At 42.0% G+C, this 18404-nt stretch overlaps 1 protein-coding gene across 6 annotated transcripts in view; it reads right to left on the bottom strand.

Moving 5' to 3' along the window:
• The window catches only part of ANK3 (ankyrin 3), a 349011-nt gene that overhangs the window by 166711 nt on the left and 163896 nt on the right, over nucleotides 1–18404 (bottom strand). For all 6 annotated transcript variants that reach the window (XM_087863095.1, XM_087863094.1, XM_087863096.1 and 3 more), the window contains exon 8: nucleotides 14018–14116. In XM_087863095.1, the coding sequence (XP_087719221.1) occupies nucleotides 14018–14116 (99 nt within the window). The remainder of the gene's footprint in view (nucleotides 1–14017; nucleotides 14117–18404) is intronic.

The following is an 18404-nucleotide window of genomic DNA, read 5'->3' as shown; positions in this document are numbered from 1 at the left end:
TCAGTTTAAAAAAAAGAGGAAAATCAGCCGGCACTGACTTAATACCTATATTTTGGACAAAAAATTAAATATTTAAATTTCAGGGGCACCTGGGTGGCTCAGTCGGTTAAGTGTCTGCCTTTCCGCTCAGGTCATGATGCCAGAGTCCTGGGATGGAGCCCTGTGTCGAGCTCTCTGCGAGGCAGAGAGCCTGCTTCTCCTTCTCCCTTTGCCCTTCCCCTCTCTTGTGCTCTCTCTCAAATAAATGAATTTAAAAAAAAATCTTTAAAAAAATTTTAAATTTCAAACTAATTTCTTTTGCTTTGAAATGGGTGAGGCTTATCATTCATGCTCCTGAAACACCATTTTGATTATGAAGCCCTGTATTCAAGAGGACTTTCCATAACTGCCACTCATTCCTGAGCCAAGCCTCAGTTCCCAGGGTTAGTGCGGGGAGCCTTCCCCACATGCCCCTCCCGCCTCCCCTCCCCCAAACTCTCTGCAGCTGTCTTCTTGCTTCTCTGCATTGCCTACATGGGGTCCCTGCACCCAGTCCCCTTTCCACTTTCTCCAAGATCCAAATGTGTACCGTTCTAAAGTCCTGTGTTCTTAGGAGGCTTCTCCCAAACACCGTAAGCGTCTGCTTGCAGGGTGTCTGCATTGTTTCACCTGTACTTCTTTTGGGGAACCTCTAACTTCTTACCGAGTGTCTTAGTCATTTGTGAGCAGGCATTATCCTTTCAACGAGTCTGCTTCTGAGGACAAGGCTACTAGTTCAAGGGATATTTGACTCTCACAGAGAAGGTAAATCGGTACTGCGTACGTCAAAGTTGCTTAAAAAAATGAGGAAATGAGCGCATGGAGTGAGCAAACGAACGAGTCTGGGAGCTAATCTTTCAAAAAAGGTTTTTTAGTTAGTTCGTTAAAAATTCCTTTCCTTGTTATCCTTTTTGTTTAAGACCAGATTCATTTTGTACTCCAGGAGTGCTGTATTTTGTCTTTCTTTCCAGAAAAACAAAATTCTCAATAAATAAGTGATTTTAAAAATGTGACAAAAAAGACTATGACGAGTCTTTTTAGCTCTCAGATTAAGAAAAATATGAGAGGAGTTGTTCTAAATAAGACCTTTTCCACTTAATTAGAAAAATGTAAGCTTAACAAAGGGAGCTCTTGCGGACCCTTTGGAATGCAGCGGTGATCTGGTGTACTTCTTTCCCGAAAACTAGAGCAGGGCTTTCTTTCCAACACAAAATGAGGATTCTAACTTGCTCCCAGCCCCCAGAAATGTACAGTTAATATACAGGGTCACTTAGAATGGGTCCAGGACCAGAAGGCAGTTCTTCAACTGCACATGACAGTGTCGCCCTCCGGTCGGCAAATGCTTGACAAAGGCAATTCCAGGGGCACCAGGGAGGCCGTCTCATGAATGGCAGCATGTGCTCTTGGACAGCAGAGAGGGAGAGAGGGATGCTGAGTTGCCATAGTAACATTATGGGAGGGAAGTGAAATTGCATGGGGTTCGTTTTTTTTTCCCCTTCCAATTCCCCTGATTTTTAAAGCGCTAACATAATGAACAGTATTCCCTTGGGGAGAATTCTGAAGCAAAGCCAACTGGCTCATCCAGATCTCATATTTCACCTCAGTGACAGTAATCTTATTACTGAGGTGGGAAACTGTACTTTACTGGCTGGACAAAATGCTCTCTTGTGTTAGCCCAAGAGCAAAACCTTGCACATTCGAAGGTCAAAAAGGCTTTCTTTCAGGTCCTCTTTTGCTGAAAAGAAAGGAACAGGACATGAAGGCATCACACCCAAGAATACTGCACCCAGAATATGCTCTTAACAGGCTGAATTTGTTCAAAGCCAACACTGAAATGATACAAATTCATGACTTGGGAAATACTTTTAAAAATGGACTCTTAGTTTGACTTGTATTCTGTAGGTTCCTTTCTTTCCGTTCCTCTAAGCAAAAAAAAAAAAAAAAAAAAAAAATCTCACTCTAGAGAAGAAAAAGGAAATCAAGCAGAGAGAACTCTTTTCCTATGTCATGGATATAAAACAAGATGTGATATTTAACTGAAAACTGAAAACAATGAAACAAAAAGCAGGTACTACTCAGGGAGGGGAGAGTTATAACCCGGTTAGAGGGAAGTAAAAGGGCAGCCAGCAATTCAGTCCAACAGTAATGCTATTCTCATATCTGGATATTTTACCGAATATTCTGACTGCCTCCTCATGTGGTCGTAGACCTGGCCTAGGAGGGAGAGCTATAACATTTTTTGAAACCTCCCTGTTGTTCCAGGCACATTATATTTGTGATCTTATTGAATCTTTACAACTCATGAGAAAGGCATCAGAAGTTCCACTTAGAGCTGAGAAAGCTGCTCCGGAGGATGGCTATCCCTACTCAGGGTCACACGCAAGCCAACGGCCGGGCTCAGAATTTGTACTTTTTCTTGCCTCCATCTGAGGGGTCGATTCCCTCTCCTGTAAAACAATCTCCTTTTAAGATCTAGAATTCGTTTCTGCCATTTGTGTATAGGAGAGAGAAGTCTCTCTTTCTAATTCCCTTCTTTGCTGTGCCTGTCATACATTCTATATCTTTAAATCAAACTAAAACAAGGCAAAATCCTTCTGTTGTTCTCGCTACTTAGAAAACCATGACTTTCTCTCTGAGCCTAGAACACACACCCTTCTGCTATTTGCTGTGTATTTTCCCACTCTTTGTGGGTTTTTTGTCCCTCTTTTTTGTCTTCTTTTGGGTTAATTGAGCATTACTTAGTATTCATCATCACTGAATCGTTACATATATCTTTGCTATCTCCTCCTTTGGCTTTTTAACTAAATCTCTTTTTTTCTTTTCCTTTTTTCTTTTAGTGGTTGCCTGAGGCATTACAATATGTATCCTTAATTTAACAGTCTAATAATATTATGTTATCAATCATGTATCACATAACATTACGTATGACATATTGAATTAGTATATAACTTCACACATAATATGAAATTCTGTAATATTATATTTCCATTTACACTATTAATTTTACCTTTTGTGCTATAAATATCAGATATTTAACTTCCACATGTATTACAAACCTCATAATAGACTGGTATTTGTCTTTAAATAATCAAATTTTAAGGAATTTCTAAAAAGAAAGAATGTTCTTTATATTGATCTACTTATGTATTACTTCCAACTTTTCTCTCCTTTTTTTAGATTCACATTTCCATATGGTATCATTTCCCTGCAGAATGAAGAACTTCCTTTAGTATTTCTTTTAGGGTGGGTTTGATTATAACACATCTCAATTTTTGCTTATCTGAAACTGTATTTTGCTCTTGTTATGAATTAATGTTTACTGGATATAAATTCTAGATTAAAAGCTATTTTTCATTTAGTACCTGAAAAATGTTCCATTGCCTTCTGGCCTCCAGTGTGTGTTTGTTTGTTTGTTTCTTTCTTTGTTTCAAGATTTTATTTACTTATTTGAGAGACAGAGTGAGAGAGCATGAGCAGAGGGAGGGGCAGAGGGAGAAGCAGACTAGCCCCTAAGCAGGGAGCCCAACATGGGGCTTGATCCCAGGACCCTGGGATCACGACCTGAGCCGAAGGCAGATGCTTAACCGGCAGACCCACCCAGGGGCCCCTGGCCTCCAGTGTTTCTGATAAGAAGTTAGATCACAGTCTCATCATCGTTTTTCCATGTATAATGTGTCTTCTTCTCTGGCTGCCTACATTTTTTTTTTCTCGATCTCTGACATTTAGCAGGTTCACTATGATGTGCCTCTGTGTGGTTTTCTTTGTATTCATCCTCCTTGGGGTGCACTAAGTGTCCTGGGTCCAGGGGTTGCAGTTTATGATTGAAGTGGAAATAAATATATACATCTTTTCTACTCCACTGTCTTTTCCCCTTGCTTCTTGGGCTGCATTGTATATATTTAGTCAGCTTGCTACTATTCCACAGGTTATTGGCGTGGTGTTAACTTGATTTTTAATCTTTTTGCTTTCTGTTCTACAGTTTGGATGATTTTTATAACTTGTCTTCAAGTTCACCAATTCTTTCTCCCTTTGTATTTGATCGTTCTTTATCCCATCCAGTGAATTTTTTTTTTAGATACTGTTTTTTAGTTGTAAGATTTATTTTTTCACAATTTCATTATTTCTCCTGAAGTTTTTCCTCTTTTTGCCTTGCTCATTATATCTATCTTTTCCTTCAGATCTTTAACATATTTATCATAGTTATTTTAAAGTCTATTAATTCTAATATCTGAGTCATCCATGGGTCTGTTTTTATTATATAACTTTTCCTTTGGACTACAAGTCAGACTTTTTTTCCCTCTCATGTGTACTAGTAATTTTAAAATTATATGTTAAATTTTAAATTAAATACTGGATATTGTGAATAATATGCTATAAAGACTCTGATCTTGGAGGGACTTGGTTTTAGGTTTTCAATGGCAGGTCTGTTTCAGTTTTGTCCTTATTCCAAGAGTAATGCCTTTAGACTTGGGACACACTCATAACTTCTAAGATTCAGTCCTTGTAGAGTTAGTAAAAAGCCAAAGATGTTTACCAAGCCTCCCTGATGTGGTGACTGCCTTCCTTGCAATAGGCACTGCTGAACTTTCTTCTCAGCTTTCAATTTTTTACCTGTTATTTCCCTCTTGCCTCCTTGGTGTTTCAACCCCCCCAACACACACAGTCCAGGGCTGACCTAAGGATTGTGGGAATTATTATATCAACTTCAGCACTTTATTTTTGGTTCCCTCCTTTCAGTGATTCCTCCCTGAATATCCAGCCACTCTTACAGCCCCAAACTTGATCCCCTAACCTCAAAACAATAACATTGTGCCTTTCTCCATGAATTGTATCACAGTATCTGTCATATAAATATAGATCTCATCTCGTGTTATTTAGTTCTTTCAAAAGTTGAACTCACTCCAAGTTATGCCAAGTTTTGATTACTTTTTAGTGCCTCCAAAGAAGTTTTTAAAAACTATTTTTCCATATAACTATTTTCCCACTATAGTCCATTATTACTTGAAGTCAAAACTCTAATACAGTTAAGTAAAAACATGAGCATCTAACTTCTACGCACTATACAATCATAGTCTACATTTGTTTCTATCACACACTACTTCAGGAATATTCCTTCTAAAAATAGATAAGAGACTTCTTGAATTTTTAGTAGGTAGAAACTGAATACCTTAATATAAAATATGATTTTAAATATATAAAGTTGCTTTTTATATAGTTCTTAGAAGATGTTACATGGAAAAAACTCAAATTAAAGTTGACACTTTAAAAAAGCAATAATGACTTATTTACCATATCATTCCTTTGGGAAGGAGGATAATTAAAGATGCTTAGTGTTGATAACTATAGAGTACTTGTGTGCCCAATGGATGTAGAGTTAATTAAAAGAAATAGGTGTGAGCACTACCGACATACATCACAAGAAAATAGGAGAAAGAGTTGAGTACTATCTGGGCACCAGCACTTAGTTAATGAAAATAATACCTGTCCTAAGCCTGCTTTGTAGATTCTTCAGGAGAGCCTGGCTTCAGTGGTATACAAAATTTACCCAATACTTTAATAGCTCTAATTTGGTAAGGGAAAAGGGGTTTCCAATATGTCGTAAAATTATTAGAGGAGAGAGAAAGAGAGAGAGAGAGAGAGAGAGAGAGAAAGGACACGCTTCTGTCATGTTCTCAGAACTCTTTGCAACTCTTAAAAGCATTCTTTCCTTTAAAGAGATTTTCATGTGTTGAAAGCTAAGGGCATTTCATGATTACTTGTACTTTCTTTTTTTTTAATATTAAGACTTAATTTTTTGGGGGGCACCTGGGTGGCTCAGTCATTAAGTGTCTGCCTTTGGCTCAGGGCATGATCCCAGGGTCCTGGGATCGAGCCCCGCATTGGGCTCCCTGCTCCACTGGGAGCCTGCTTTTTCCTCTCCCACTCCCCCTGCTTGTGTTCCCTCTCTCGCTGGCTGTCTTTCTGTCAAATCAATAAAATCTTAAAAAAAAATTAGAAAAAAAAGAATGTTTTTTAGAGCAGTTTAAGGTTCACAGCAACATTTAAGGGAAGATGCCACTGCCCTTCTCTGAATCCAAATAAATTTCAAGTAACTTTTAATATTTGTGATGTAAAAATGAAAAATTAATCTATTTTTGAATGACATAAATATTTTCAAATTCATCTTGATTAATGTAGAAACCCAGAGTATTTTGCATTATTTCACATGCTCTTGTCAACATGTCTATATTAGAACTCTAAGGAGTAAGTACTGCATTAGATTTTTCTCTTTGATAGAGACTATTTTATGACCATAAAATATTTAATATTTTCTTTAAGGATTTATTTTTGGGCAGGGAAATACACTTCTGGAAATAAGATAGAATGCAAAAGTCAATACGAATATTTCTTTTTTCTTTGTATTTAACCTGTAAAATAGAAGCAGATGCATTTCTGGGAAAGGACAGGTGAAAATTACAGGGTACCCAAGTGTCCCCTGACACCTTCCCAGAATAGTAAGAATAGAACAACCAACAGATCTGAGGTATTCTGAAAACGCTTCATCTACTTGCACACAAATATCTCTTCATTCTTATAAATCATTTGGAAGCCATCAACTTCAGGGAGCAAAATTACATTACCAAAGGATCAGTTTAACGTCATGAAAATTAAGACCTTTTGGCAAATTAACATTAAGGAGAGTATCTCTTATTTTATATGTTTGGCGCATACTTATTAAACACCTGGTATATGCCAAGAAGTATGCTAAGTGCTACAGATACTAAGATGAATGTGTGCGTCTGAGTGCCAAGGTGGAGCTTTGGATGCGATGTGGTAGTAGTGGGATTGTATGCGGATGCAGGCAGTGGCACCTGCTAGGCGCGATTAGAGCAGCATTCTGGGAATCAGAGTACGGGTATTACTGACTCTACCTGGAACTCCGCCATCTTTTCTGAAGCACTAAATACAAGCACAGTTGCCTTTATTATCGGGTAGAGAAGAGCCAGTGAGAAGAGAGAACTCAGAAGATACAAAGCTTTAAAATGGTTCTGATTCGGGTCCATACTGAGCCTTTGATTTGGCTGTGAATTGATGCAAAGGAAAAGGAAAATGACGAGACACCACCCATTGCAAAGTATCTTCCTTCAAGAAGTATACATGCTAGCTTTACAGAGAGCTAGAGTTAAATGGAGAAATTAAAAAAAAAAAAAAAAAAAAAAAAACCAGCAGGCTACCACAAGTAGCCATTCTTTGTAAAGTTTTTTAATCTATAAATAAAGCTATTAAAATCTTGTTGAAAAATGAACAAATTTCAAAAATTATTTTAAAATTAGGATCTGCATATAGACCAAACTGGAAAAATCTGCCTTGGTATATGTTTATATCTCAGCACATTTGCCAGCATTATTACAGAGATACTCGACGTACTTACTCTTGTCTATTCTGCGGGAGAATAAGGTAACAAGCCAGTTGACGTTAGTCAGCATTAAGAGGCTGAGAAAATAGAAGCTTTTTTGAAATGAACTAAATAGAAAAAAGACCACAGGCTTTGTGGTTCATCAGATCCTAGCTAAATGCTTTCAGGAACATTCATGTACAAGCCTCTTCTTCAGTGTCCCCCAAATTTGCTGAAATAAAATTGACCTGGAACACTGTGTAGGTTTAGGTTATACCACGTGATGATCTGATCTATCGATCAATCGATCTATCTACCCATCCATCCATCCATCCATCTACCTGTGTGTGTATATATACATACATATATACATGTATATGTATATCTGTGTGTGTGTGTGTGTGTGTGCGTGTGTGTATGTAGTGAAATGCTTTCCACAATAAGGTTACTTAACACATTCTTCACCTCACATAACTTTGCTGTTGTTATGCTCAAAATACTGAAGGTCTACTTTCAGAGCAACTTTTGCATATACAACACAGGATTGTTAGCTATAGTCACCAAGATAAACCTTAGATACCTAAATAGATACACCTGATTACTGGCAGTCTGTACCCTCCGACCAACATCTCCCCATTTCCTCTACCTCTCAGCCTCTGGCAACCACCTTTCTACTGTTGCCGTGGGTGTGATGTTTTTAGATTCCACATCTAAGTGAGGATACGTAGTATTTGTCTTTCTCTGTCTGACTTATTCCACTTCCTATAATGCACTCAAGGTCCACTCATGTAATATTTCACATCTTGAAAATGCAGTTTAAATGCTGTATTAAAGCTTTATCAATTAATCAATAAAACACTAGTGACTTTTTTTTTTTTTACCTAAAACCACTGGATGCTTTTTCTTTAATATTTTTTCCTAAAAAACTCCAATTTCTGTTCTCTAGGGGCACCTCCTTCTTTGTCTAGTTTCTTCCCCCTCCTGACCATTAGTACTCTCCAGATTTGGGGGTGGTGTCATGTCAATTTGTTAAGTCTCCAGTAAGTTTCTCTTCTCCTTCTGGGACTCAATAATGGGTAGATTGTTTTCACATAGTGGTGCCTTTTTAGCCCTCAGGTTTTCTTCATTCGTTTTCATTCTTTTCCCTTTTGCTCCTCTGGCTGGATAATTTCAAAGGCCCTTGTGTCTGCTTGGTCTGGTCTGCTGTTGGAGTGCTCTATTGAGGTCTTTGGTTCCGTCACTGTCTTCTTCAGCTCCAAATTTCTGCTTGGCTCTCTTTTTATATTTTCTATCTCTGTTGAACTTTTCATTTTGTTCTTGTATTTTTCCCCTAAATTCATTAAATTGTTTTACTACGTTTTCTTGTAGCTCTCTGAGCTCTTTAGAACAATTATTTTGAATCCTTTGTTAGGCAATTCCTACATTGTCATTTCTTTCGGGTATGTTACTGTAAGTTTCCTGTTTTCCTTTGGTGGGGTCATGTTGCCCTGATTCTTCAAGATTCCCGTAGCCTTGCATATAGATGTCTGCACATTTAAAGAAGCAGTCACCTCCTCCAGACTTTATGGGTTGACTTCGCTATGGAAAGACCTTCACCGGTGGGCGGGGACACACTGGAGTGTGCTGTAAGCCCAGGTCTGGGGTGTAGAGCACCAAATGCGGGGGTGTGTCCCGGGGTATGGAATGTCTCATCTGCTCAGGCCACTCAGGTCCACAACACTTGCAACTGTGTGGTTCTTGGTGAGCACTGTGGGGGGGTCTGCAGTGGCTACAAGGGTTGTCAGAGTCCTCAGAGGCCTCTCCAGGGCCAGTGGCTAGGGGCTGGTGCGGACAGTGGTGGTGGCTGGAGCTGGTGGTGTGCACACAGCAGTAGGGGCCAGCTGCGGGTCTATGTAGTGGTGGGGGCTGTTTTCAAACATACACAGAGTGTTGGGGGCCAGGGCCAGCTGCAAAGGCCTAGGCCAACTGCAGGTGTACCGGCAGCTGTGGGGACCATGGCTGTCCGTGTGTCTTATTGTGGCTGTAAGGCCTCACCACGGTGGGCACAGTGCAGTTGAGGCGGGCGTGGGGAGTCAGGCAAGGGGCAGGCAGGTACACAGCTTGAAGGACCAGCTGCCGGTGAGCCGAGTGGTGCAGACCAGTGATGGGAGACAGGGCCAGATCCAGCCCTCAAACAGCTGTGGGAGCCCTGCCATTAGCATGTCCTCCTCAGGCTGCAGGGTCTCCCCATGGATATGTGCCTAGCCTTGGAGGCCACTAATGAGAGTCTGGTTGGGGCATACAGGTGCACAGCTAGAAGGTTCCCTGTACATGTGCCAAATGGTAAAGGCCAGTGACTGGGAGCAGAGCCAAATTTAGACCCCAAAACCGCTGTGAAGGCCCTGGCTTGTTGCGATCTAGCCGGTGATGAGGTCAGGCCAGTGGTGTGGACAGGGCTAGCCCCAAGTGTGCACATGGTTCTGGGGGTCCGCACAGGGTTCTAGGCTGGCATCTTGTACTTGTGCAGCCACAGAGGCCCGGGCTGGCTGCTGGTGTGGACCCTTGGCTTTAGTGGCAGGGAGTGGAGGTGGGAGTGTGGGGTGTGGGCAGGGAACAGGGAAGGAAGGACTCAAGAGTCTGGAGTCTGTGAATGTGAATATCCCTGGGGCAAAACCCAGTGAAATCTGCGGGAGGCCTGCAGCATTTTCCCGGCCATCGGTTAATTCAGTGGGGAGAAAACTGCTAAGGTCTTCTGCAAAGCAGGTCACTGGGAGCCCCAGTCATTCCTGCTGCAGGGCTGATACTGGTAGCACCTACTTTTCTTTGTTCCTTCCTGTCACTATTCGTCGCAGCTTTGCCAGTGTCTGGGTGGGGTAAAACTGAAGAATAAACTATAAGAATAATAAGCAGACTTCCCACTGAGCAGGAAGCCTGACATGGGGGTCTCTTCCAAACGTGAGAGCTGGTAAAATCATCTGAAACAACTCCCCATCCATGCTGGGACAGAAACTAAGGCTCAGGAGGGTAAACTTGCCTCAGGTCACAATTTTACTTGCAAGTCACCCTTAAGACTCCAGATCAGGTCACTGAGGTAAAATAAAATGCACTCTCATTTGCTTTTCCAGCTGGTAAAATCTTGCTCAGGTCCTAGCTAAACTACTCTGTCCATAATTCAAGTTTACCTGCTTGAATAAAAGGGCTCTAAGAGTCCACTTTTAACATGAGTCCTTTATTACGTCAGCAGCCCATGCAGGGAACAGAGGGAGCAAACCAGGTCCCACGGAGTGCTGGCCCCTGAAGTGGAATCCAGAGATGTTTTCCTGTGTCTAAACATGGGGGATTGTACGTAACAGGGCAGAGGGTGATGCAACGAGGCAGCCACAACAGTAATGCGTACCTGGTAGGAGGTGGCTTGGCAGATAACAATACTTATTTTCCCAAGAGCTACTGGATTGAGTAGTTACAAATTGTATTTATGAACAATTTTGTTTTCTGTTTTTAGGCTTGTCCCTAGGGCTTTCTGACATTTTAGCTGGCTCCCTCCCTTTCACCCACACACCCAATCAGTACTTAGTCATTTCAGCCAGAGAGAAGGGAAGCTTTGATGAGAAGAACACAAAATAGTTTATATATTTGGGGTATGTACTACGCTTTCTTCGATACAGTCTGCCAGGAATTCAGTCTGTGCCCAGCTGACATCCCACCCTACCCCCACTCCATGCGGGACAACAGAAGCAGGACAGGCTTCTCTGTTCTCTGTTTTGTCTCCTTCACGTTCACACGCCATTCACATAGCACAGGAGAAAAGAAAATCCCAGTTAAAACTGAATGGATGGGAAAAAGGAGTCTGCATTTTATTCAAAATCAGATAGCCTTTCAGAACAGGGAGGCAAAGTGGCAGAGAAACCAAGTTGCATCCTGAATTTGCATAGTATGCAAAGTTGCATAGGACATTATTCCCTATCTCTGATACTTTCATCCAGAAGAGTTTTTATGTTTTAACTCTGTGCCACTATATGCCCCATAAACCTGGGGCCTGAGTTCCCCAGATACCCTTTTCTCCTCTCACTGTATCATATATCAAGTAAGTGTTTGATAAATGATGCAAAATGACCAAAAAGGAATTCTGCCTGTGATGGATGATTTTATCAAGTGAGAAGTAAGGTAATTTTTAAACCATTTACCCACTAAAACCCTGGCTGGATATCCAGGTATATCCCTTCAAGCTCCTCTCTGCTGCATGGCTCCAGGATTCCTCATTTTTCTTCATAAAAACCCTCCCTACTCACAAATGATCCTTCAGCCCTACATGGTAATCAAGGGGCATAAGCACAGATTCTGTTCCATTCCTTACAACGTCCCTAAATAGCCTATATTAGCGGACGACCTCCGCCATTTCAAGCCTCAGCTCCAGCATCCTGGTTATGGCTTCTTATTAGATAATGCAAAGCCAATTCAAAAAGAGCTCTGTTCAATTTACTTGCCCAGTCAGACAGTCCTCTAGGGGTCAAACTTCATCATTCTTCACTCCTCTCTAGAAAGCTTGTTTCTTATAACGTACATAGTTTTCAGGGTCAATAGTTATCAGAAAAAAGAAGCTTGGATCTCCTGCTAAGCACCTACAGCAGGGCTGTCTTCAGGTCGGAGTACAGGTCCGTCTACCCCCCTGCCGGCTGCCTCGGTGTCGGCTGAGTGAATAAATGCAGTGAACAGTAAATGAAGTAGTAAATCAAGGAGCCGCAGGAATCAAATTCAGGTTACCAGGCCGGTTTTAGAAACACGGAGATCAGGATTCTGGCAGGGAGAAGCCCAGGACTGCGGGGGCTGCAAACTATCCAAGACCCTTAGCTAGGGGGCTGTGTACAGTGAGATCACCTTTTTACTAGCCTTTGTTACCCACTCTTGCTCACACCTTAGAACAAACACATGAAATGTTGAAAACATTAGATAATCCCTTGGTTAGAAGTTTAGTGCTAATTGGACCTCTGAGTTATACCAGCAATGACTGGGACTTATTTCTGGCTGACTTTATGCCAACACAGTTTACAAACATTAACTCGATCATTGCAACAACCCTTCAAGGTGGCCTCTGATTTTCTTTAATTTCAGATAGAGAAATTACACGGAGAAGATTAAATGGCCTACTGAAGACAACTGGCTAAGGTTAGCATCCGGGATTTGAACTTGCTTCTGAGACTCAGTTCCTTCCCCTGCACACAGTGCATTTCACTGAATCAAGCAACATGCCAAACACCTAGCCAAACAGACCTGTGTTTCTCTAAAAATTTCTAGATTGCGGTAAAAAACACACAATATAAAATTTACTCCCTTAACCATTTTTTTTTTTTAAAGATTTTTTATTTATTTATTCGACAGAGATAGAGACAGCCAGCGAGAGAGGGAACACAAGCAGGGGGAGTGGGAGAGGAAGAAGCAGGCTCATAGAGGAGGAGCCTGACGTGGGGCTCGAACCCGGAACGCCGGGATCACGCCCTGAGCCGAAGGCAGACGCTTTAACCGCTGTGCCACCCAGGCGCCCCTCCCTTAACCATTTTTAAGTATACATTTCTGTCGTGTTAGCTGTATTCTCACGGTTATGTAACATCTCTAGAAATTTTTCCTCTTGTAAAATTGAAACTCCATCCCTGTTAAACAACACTCTCCATTTCTCTGTTCCCAAAGCTCCAGGCAAGTACCATTCTGCTTCCGTTTCTATGATTCTGATGACTCTAGGTACCCCATAGAAGCGGAATCATATAGTATTATACTTCTGTGACTGGCCTCTTTCAGGCAGGATATGTCCTTAAGCTCCACTCATGTAGAACACAACAGGAGTCCATCCTTCTTAGGCAGCACGCCATTCTCTATCCATTCACCTGTCGATGGACACGTGGCCTGCTTCCACCTCTTGGCTAGTGCAGTAACGCTGCGATTGAACATGAGTGGCCAAAGAGGGCTTCAAGATACTGCTTTCCATACTTTTGGGTAAATACCTGGTAGAGGAACTGCTAGATGGTAGGGTGGTTCCATTTTTCGCTTTCTGAGGAAACTCCATACGGTTTTCCATAGTAGCTGCACCATTTTACATTCCCGGCAGCAGTTGCAAAAGTAGACAGGTTTGTTTTTAACTAGAGTAACTGTCGGGCGCCGGGGTGACTCAGTCAGGGAAGTGTCTGCCTTTAGCTCAGGTCAGGATCCCAGGGTCCTGGGATGGAGCCCCTGCTCAGGGGGGAGCCTGCTCCCCCTGCTTGTGCTCTCTCTCTCTCACTCTCTCAAATAAACAAAATCCTTCAAATAAGTAAACAGAGTAACTGTCAGTGTTAATACCACACTGACCAAACAGCCCAGCCTGTAGTGTCAAGCAGTGACTGAATTCTGAAAAAAATCTAACTCAACTAAAACTCTACACCTTAGGCCTTAGTTTCTATAATTAACACCATATACCATTTAAACATGTATTACAGATTTATAAATATGGATCAGCATCCCATTGGCGGACAAATAAATTTAGCGGTCATTTTCTCAGACTATGACAAGTGAAGTCAAAGTAAAGCCAGGGTTGAGCCAGTGCGAAGGTATCAGAAGAATTCTTACTTCTGAAGGTATCAGAAAAAGTATAAGCATGTACACAAACTGTGCTCTTACCCTCGTTTTGGCATCGATTTTAGCTCCTCGGTCAAGCAATAGTTTTACCATGTTGGCATTTCCTCTTTTTGATGCAACGTGTAAAGGTGTGATGTCGTTCTGTAGAAGAACAGAAAAAAGGACAGTTTTGGTATCTTCAGATCAACCAGAACGTCGCTTCCTCAACTTCCCCCACCATTTCTGACAGTAGTTTTACTAAGGGGATCTCCCCCCCACCCCCGCAAAAGGGATGAATTTTAAGGAACACAGTCTGTCAGACGGGGTCCAACTCTATTTCATTTGACTGAGGTGACTGAGGGATGAGACAGCTTTTCTTTTTTTGCTCTAAAATCCCACAGCCTTAAGTCCTACAAGCTTGAGCAATGCATACTGGCTAATGAGTGGCTGATGAAGTGGCCGATGACGTCAGCTGAGACTCTGACAGGAGCATCATGTCACTCAGAGCCATCTCTGGGTTCATTTGAGCACAAGGTATCAAGGACAGACAAAAGCAACTCCAAGTGGGAAACTGGTCAGTACCAAAGTCACAGGACTGCGCATGCACGGGGGGCTTTTAAAATGTGTTCACAGGCATTTATTAGCAACGTCACAGAAAACTGCTTTTGAAATTCCCACTGAGGAATACACATCTTGTTTTGACAACCTGAACTTCCAGTCATGACCCCTCAACACCACAGGTCTTCCTTCCATGCATCTTGGTTTCCAGACTATGACTGTTTCCAGACTGTCAGGGAAATGTGTGTCTACAGTGAGAACATCATCTGTTTTGGCTCCTTACTCCTGGGTAGCAACAGTATGGATTTAAGGTCCGTTATTCACATAAGTCAATTACAGGGCGCGTGATCTCGGCTCGTAAGGGGTTATGTTTTTGTCATCTGATAGCAGATACGACACCACAGCTCCCAGGTATTGATCATTCCTATCTGTCAGGCACTGTGCTTAATTCTTTACTATCTCATTGAATTCTCATAATCCTCACAATGCCACAAACAATTTGACTTATAATGTCCATTTTACTGATGTACAAATAGCTGGCAAAAACCAGGATTCAGATTAAAACATGACTCAACTTAGGTTTTTTAGAAAACACTATGATGAAAATGTTCAAACAGATAACACAGTTTGAGAGAAAGGCAAGAGCTTCATGTACTCATCACTCCGGTTCAATACATTTCAACCTTTTGGCAATATTATTTCTTCTGTGCTCCCTGCTATTTTGTTTTTTTGTGTGCAGAAGTTTAAGAGAAGGAAAAGAAAATCCTAAGTATCATATTATTTCACCCACAAATACTGCTATTTAACTCTATCTAACAGATAAGGATTTTTTTTTAAAGATTTTATTTATTTATGTGACAGAGAGACAGCCAGTGAGAGAGGGAACACAGCAGGGGAAGTGGGAGAGGAAGAAGCAGGCTCCCAGCGGAGGAGCCCGATGTGGGACTCGATCCCGGAACGCCAGGATCACTCCCTGAGCCGAAGGCAGACGCCCAACGACTGCACTACCCAGGCATCCCAGATAAGGATTTTTTTAAACAAGTAATCACAACACCATTATCATATTTAATAAACTAAAAATAATTCCTTCATAACACCAAGACACTATTGGTATTCTGATTCTCCCACTATGTCCAGTCAGCTCAGCAGTGTTGTTCAAATTAGAAGAGCTGCATCTGCATTAGTCTGAAATGTCCCTTAAGCCTCTTCGTCTCCACAGGTGCCTGACTCTGCCTTCATTTGTCCATGACTATTTATTTATTGAAAAAACTGAGTAATTTATTGTGTAGATTTTTCTAACTTCCAGATTTAGCTGTTTTTATCCGCATGGAGTAGCGTTGAACATGTTCTTTTTCTTGTATTTTCTATCAACTTTTCTAAACATTATAAACTGTAATGCTCCTGGCATCATATTCTCCTACCTGAACAACTCTGGCCCTCGTTATTCTTAGGTTCCAAAGTATCAATTGATTCATTAAATGAAAGAAGAAAGAGAACTCAGGAAACCAAATCTGCTTCAGGAACGGTGGTGGGGAGTACACAGGATGAGTATCATTGCTCTGGACCAGGGACAGACCAACTTTTTCTGCATAGGGCCCGACGGCAAATATTTTCAGCTTTGCAGGCCACACAATTACTCAGTTCTGCCATTGTAGTGCTAAAGCAGCCATATGAAATATGTGAAGAAATGGGAGTGGCTGTGTTCCAATAAAACTTTATTTATAAAAACAGGTGGTGGGCCAGATTTGGCCTGGGGTCGGTGGTTTGCTGACCCTGCTCCAGATCTACCAGGCTACGGCTGAGGGGTTCAACTATGTGTAACAGTTTACGAATGAGGAAGTAGAGCTGTACGCTGAGCATTGCCTGTGCTCTGGTCCCCTTTGGTGTCGACTATTTTTGGTGTGAATGAGAGCTGGCAGAAGGACACAAAATTCCTGATGACTTTTTGTCTTTCTTGTCTCCATTGTCTGAGTGCAAGTGCGGGTTCACACCAGTGGGTGAATTCTAGACCTGAGACGGCAGGTGGAGGGGCAGGTTAGGTCTGCAGGAAACACGGTCTGGCAGGAAGCTTACTGAGCCCAGAATGGGAGATGGTGCAAAGATCTCATCCCCTCCCAGCGGGAGTCAGGGCTTACATTTGATTTCCCTTTAAAACTGTGCCCTTGCCTGGTCGAGAAGGACTTAATTAACCTCCATTACAAGTAGGCTAATTTTAGCGAGGGGAAGACTCTGCTTCTAATTTTGCTCTCTTCCATATTCATGTGTGCTCGCATACGGTGATGCTTAGATGGCAAAAGGTGCCTTGAAATTCTAACTCCCACGTTTTTCTACACCTCTCTGACCCTAGAGGAATACTTTATATTTCTATAGCACTTAAAATTTGTTGTAAAGGGCTTACACTTACATAATTTCATTTTATCTTCACCACACGCTACTGAAATAAATCACTAATCCTATTTGACAGATAAACTGGGAACAGAACTGGTCGGTAATTTGTATGTTAAAAGACAAAGAATTAGAAGCAGAACCAGGATGAGGATTCAGTTTTCTAGACTCTTGGGCAGTGGTATTTTTCAGTTAGGGAGACAACTGCTTCTCCTCTCTGTCAAACGGAGTTTCTGAATGAACTACATCCTCTGCGTTCCTGAACCTGGTCGTGGCTGCTTCTGTCACTTAGGAACAAATCAAAATGAAAGTGGTACGTCTGGACCACTCGATGGGACACTGATATTCTGATTCATCGGTTAACCAATAAAAATGTTTTATGCCCTACTACGCGCAAGACCCACTGCTACACTTCCACTGTATACGTGAGCAACAAAATTTTGGAATCCCAGCATAGCAAAAGAGCCTAGTGACATTAGAGACGGAAATCCGTGCGAAAGAGAACCCTCACTTGCTGCTCGTGAAATGTAAACCTAGCCATGCTTTCTGGGATGCAATCTACGGTATATATGAAAAGCCTTCAAATCTAAAACCACAGATACAAGGCAGAGGTTGACTGCCATAGTCGAAAGGGTGGGAGTGTTAAAAGCCAGCCACGAGGCCGAGGCACACTCTCGAAGACCGCAGCTGAGCCAATGGAAGAACCCTCCGTCCCAGCTCGAGCCTCGCAGAGAGTAACAAGCAACGGCAGTGAGGTCAGACAGGAGCTTAGCGACACACCTCCTCCACGCTTCGCGTGTGCAGGGAGAGCTGGGGACGGCGCCCCAACACCACGTAACACTCTCTGACCTCCCCCCTACCCCCGAGCACGAGGCAGTGCAGCCCTCCTCTAGAGGGAGCCGAAGTCCCCTCAAACAAGACGCGAACTCCGCTATCTCTCGACTACACTGGCTCAGCCTTCCACACGGACGGCCTGACAGACAGGCATGCCCATTTTCAGACGAAGACAGTGTTTACCTCAGTCTCTCTTGCGTTGTGTCCAGTGGAACAAGTGAGCTACAGGCATCAAAAGTTAGGGAATTTCACCAAAGATACGGGATCTCCGGCAAATAGAAACCCTTTTTAAGAAAAACCACAATGTAAGAAACATAAGAATTCCTTTGATGGGCTCATCACTAGACTTCACACAGCTGAGAAAAGCACCAGTGGGCTTCAAGATAAGTCAGTATAAATGATCCAACACAAAGAAAAAAAAAAGAGTGGAAAAGAAAGAACAGGGTCCGGTGACTTGGGGAGAGTATAAAACAAATGACTGGTGTTGCGTAAGAAGAGAGGAGATGGGGTGGGAGAAATACCTGGAGGACAATGTTCAGGAATTATCTCAAAATAATAAAATGCATGAAACCACATATCCCAGAGGTTCAGAGAACACCAAGTGAGATAAACTATAAACAAGCAAATGCCACAGTCAGACTGATCAGTCCAATTGCTGAAAATGAAAGATCAA

The sequence above is a fragment of the Ursus americanus genome, chromosome 6, assembly GCF_024610735.1.
Source record: "Ursus americanus isolate L20-20 chromosome 6, mUrsAme1.1.p, whole genome shotgun sequence".
NCBI lineage: Eukaryota > Metazoa > Chordata > Mammalia > Carnivora > Ursidae > Ursus > Ursus americanus.
This window is presented reverse-complemented; position numbering and strand designations above follow the sequence as displayed.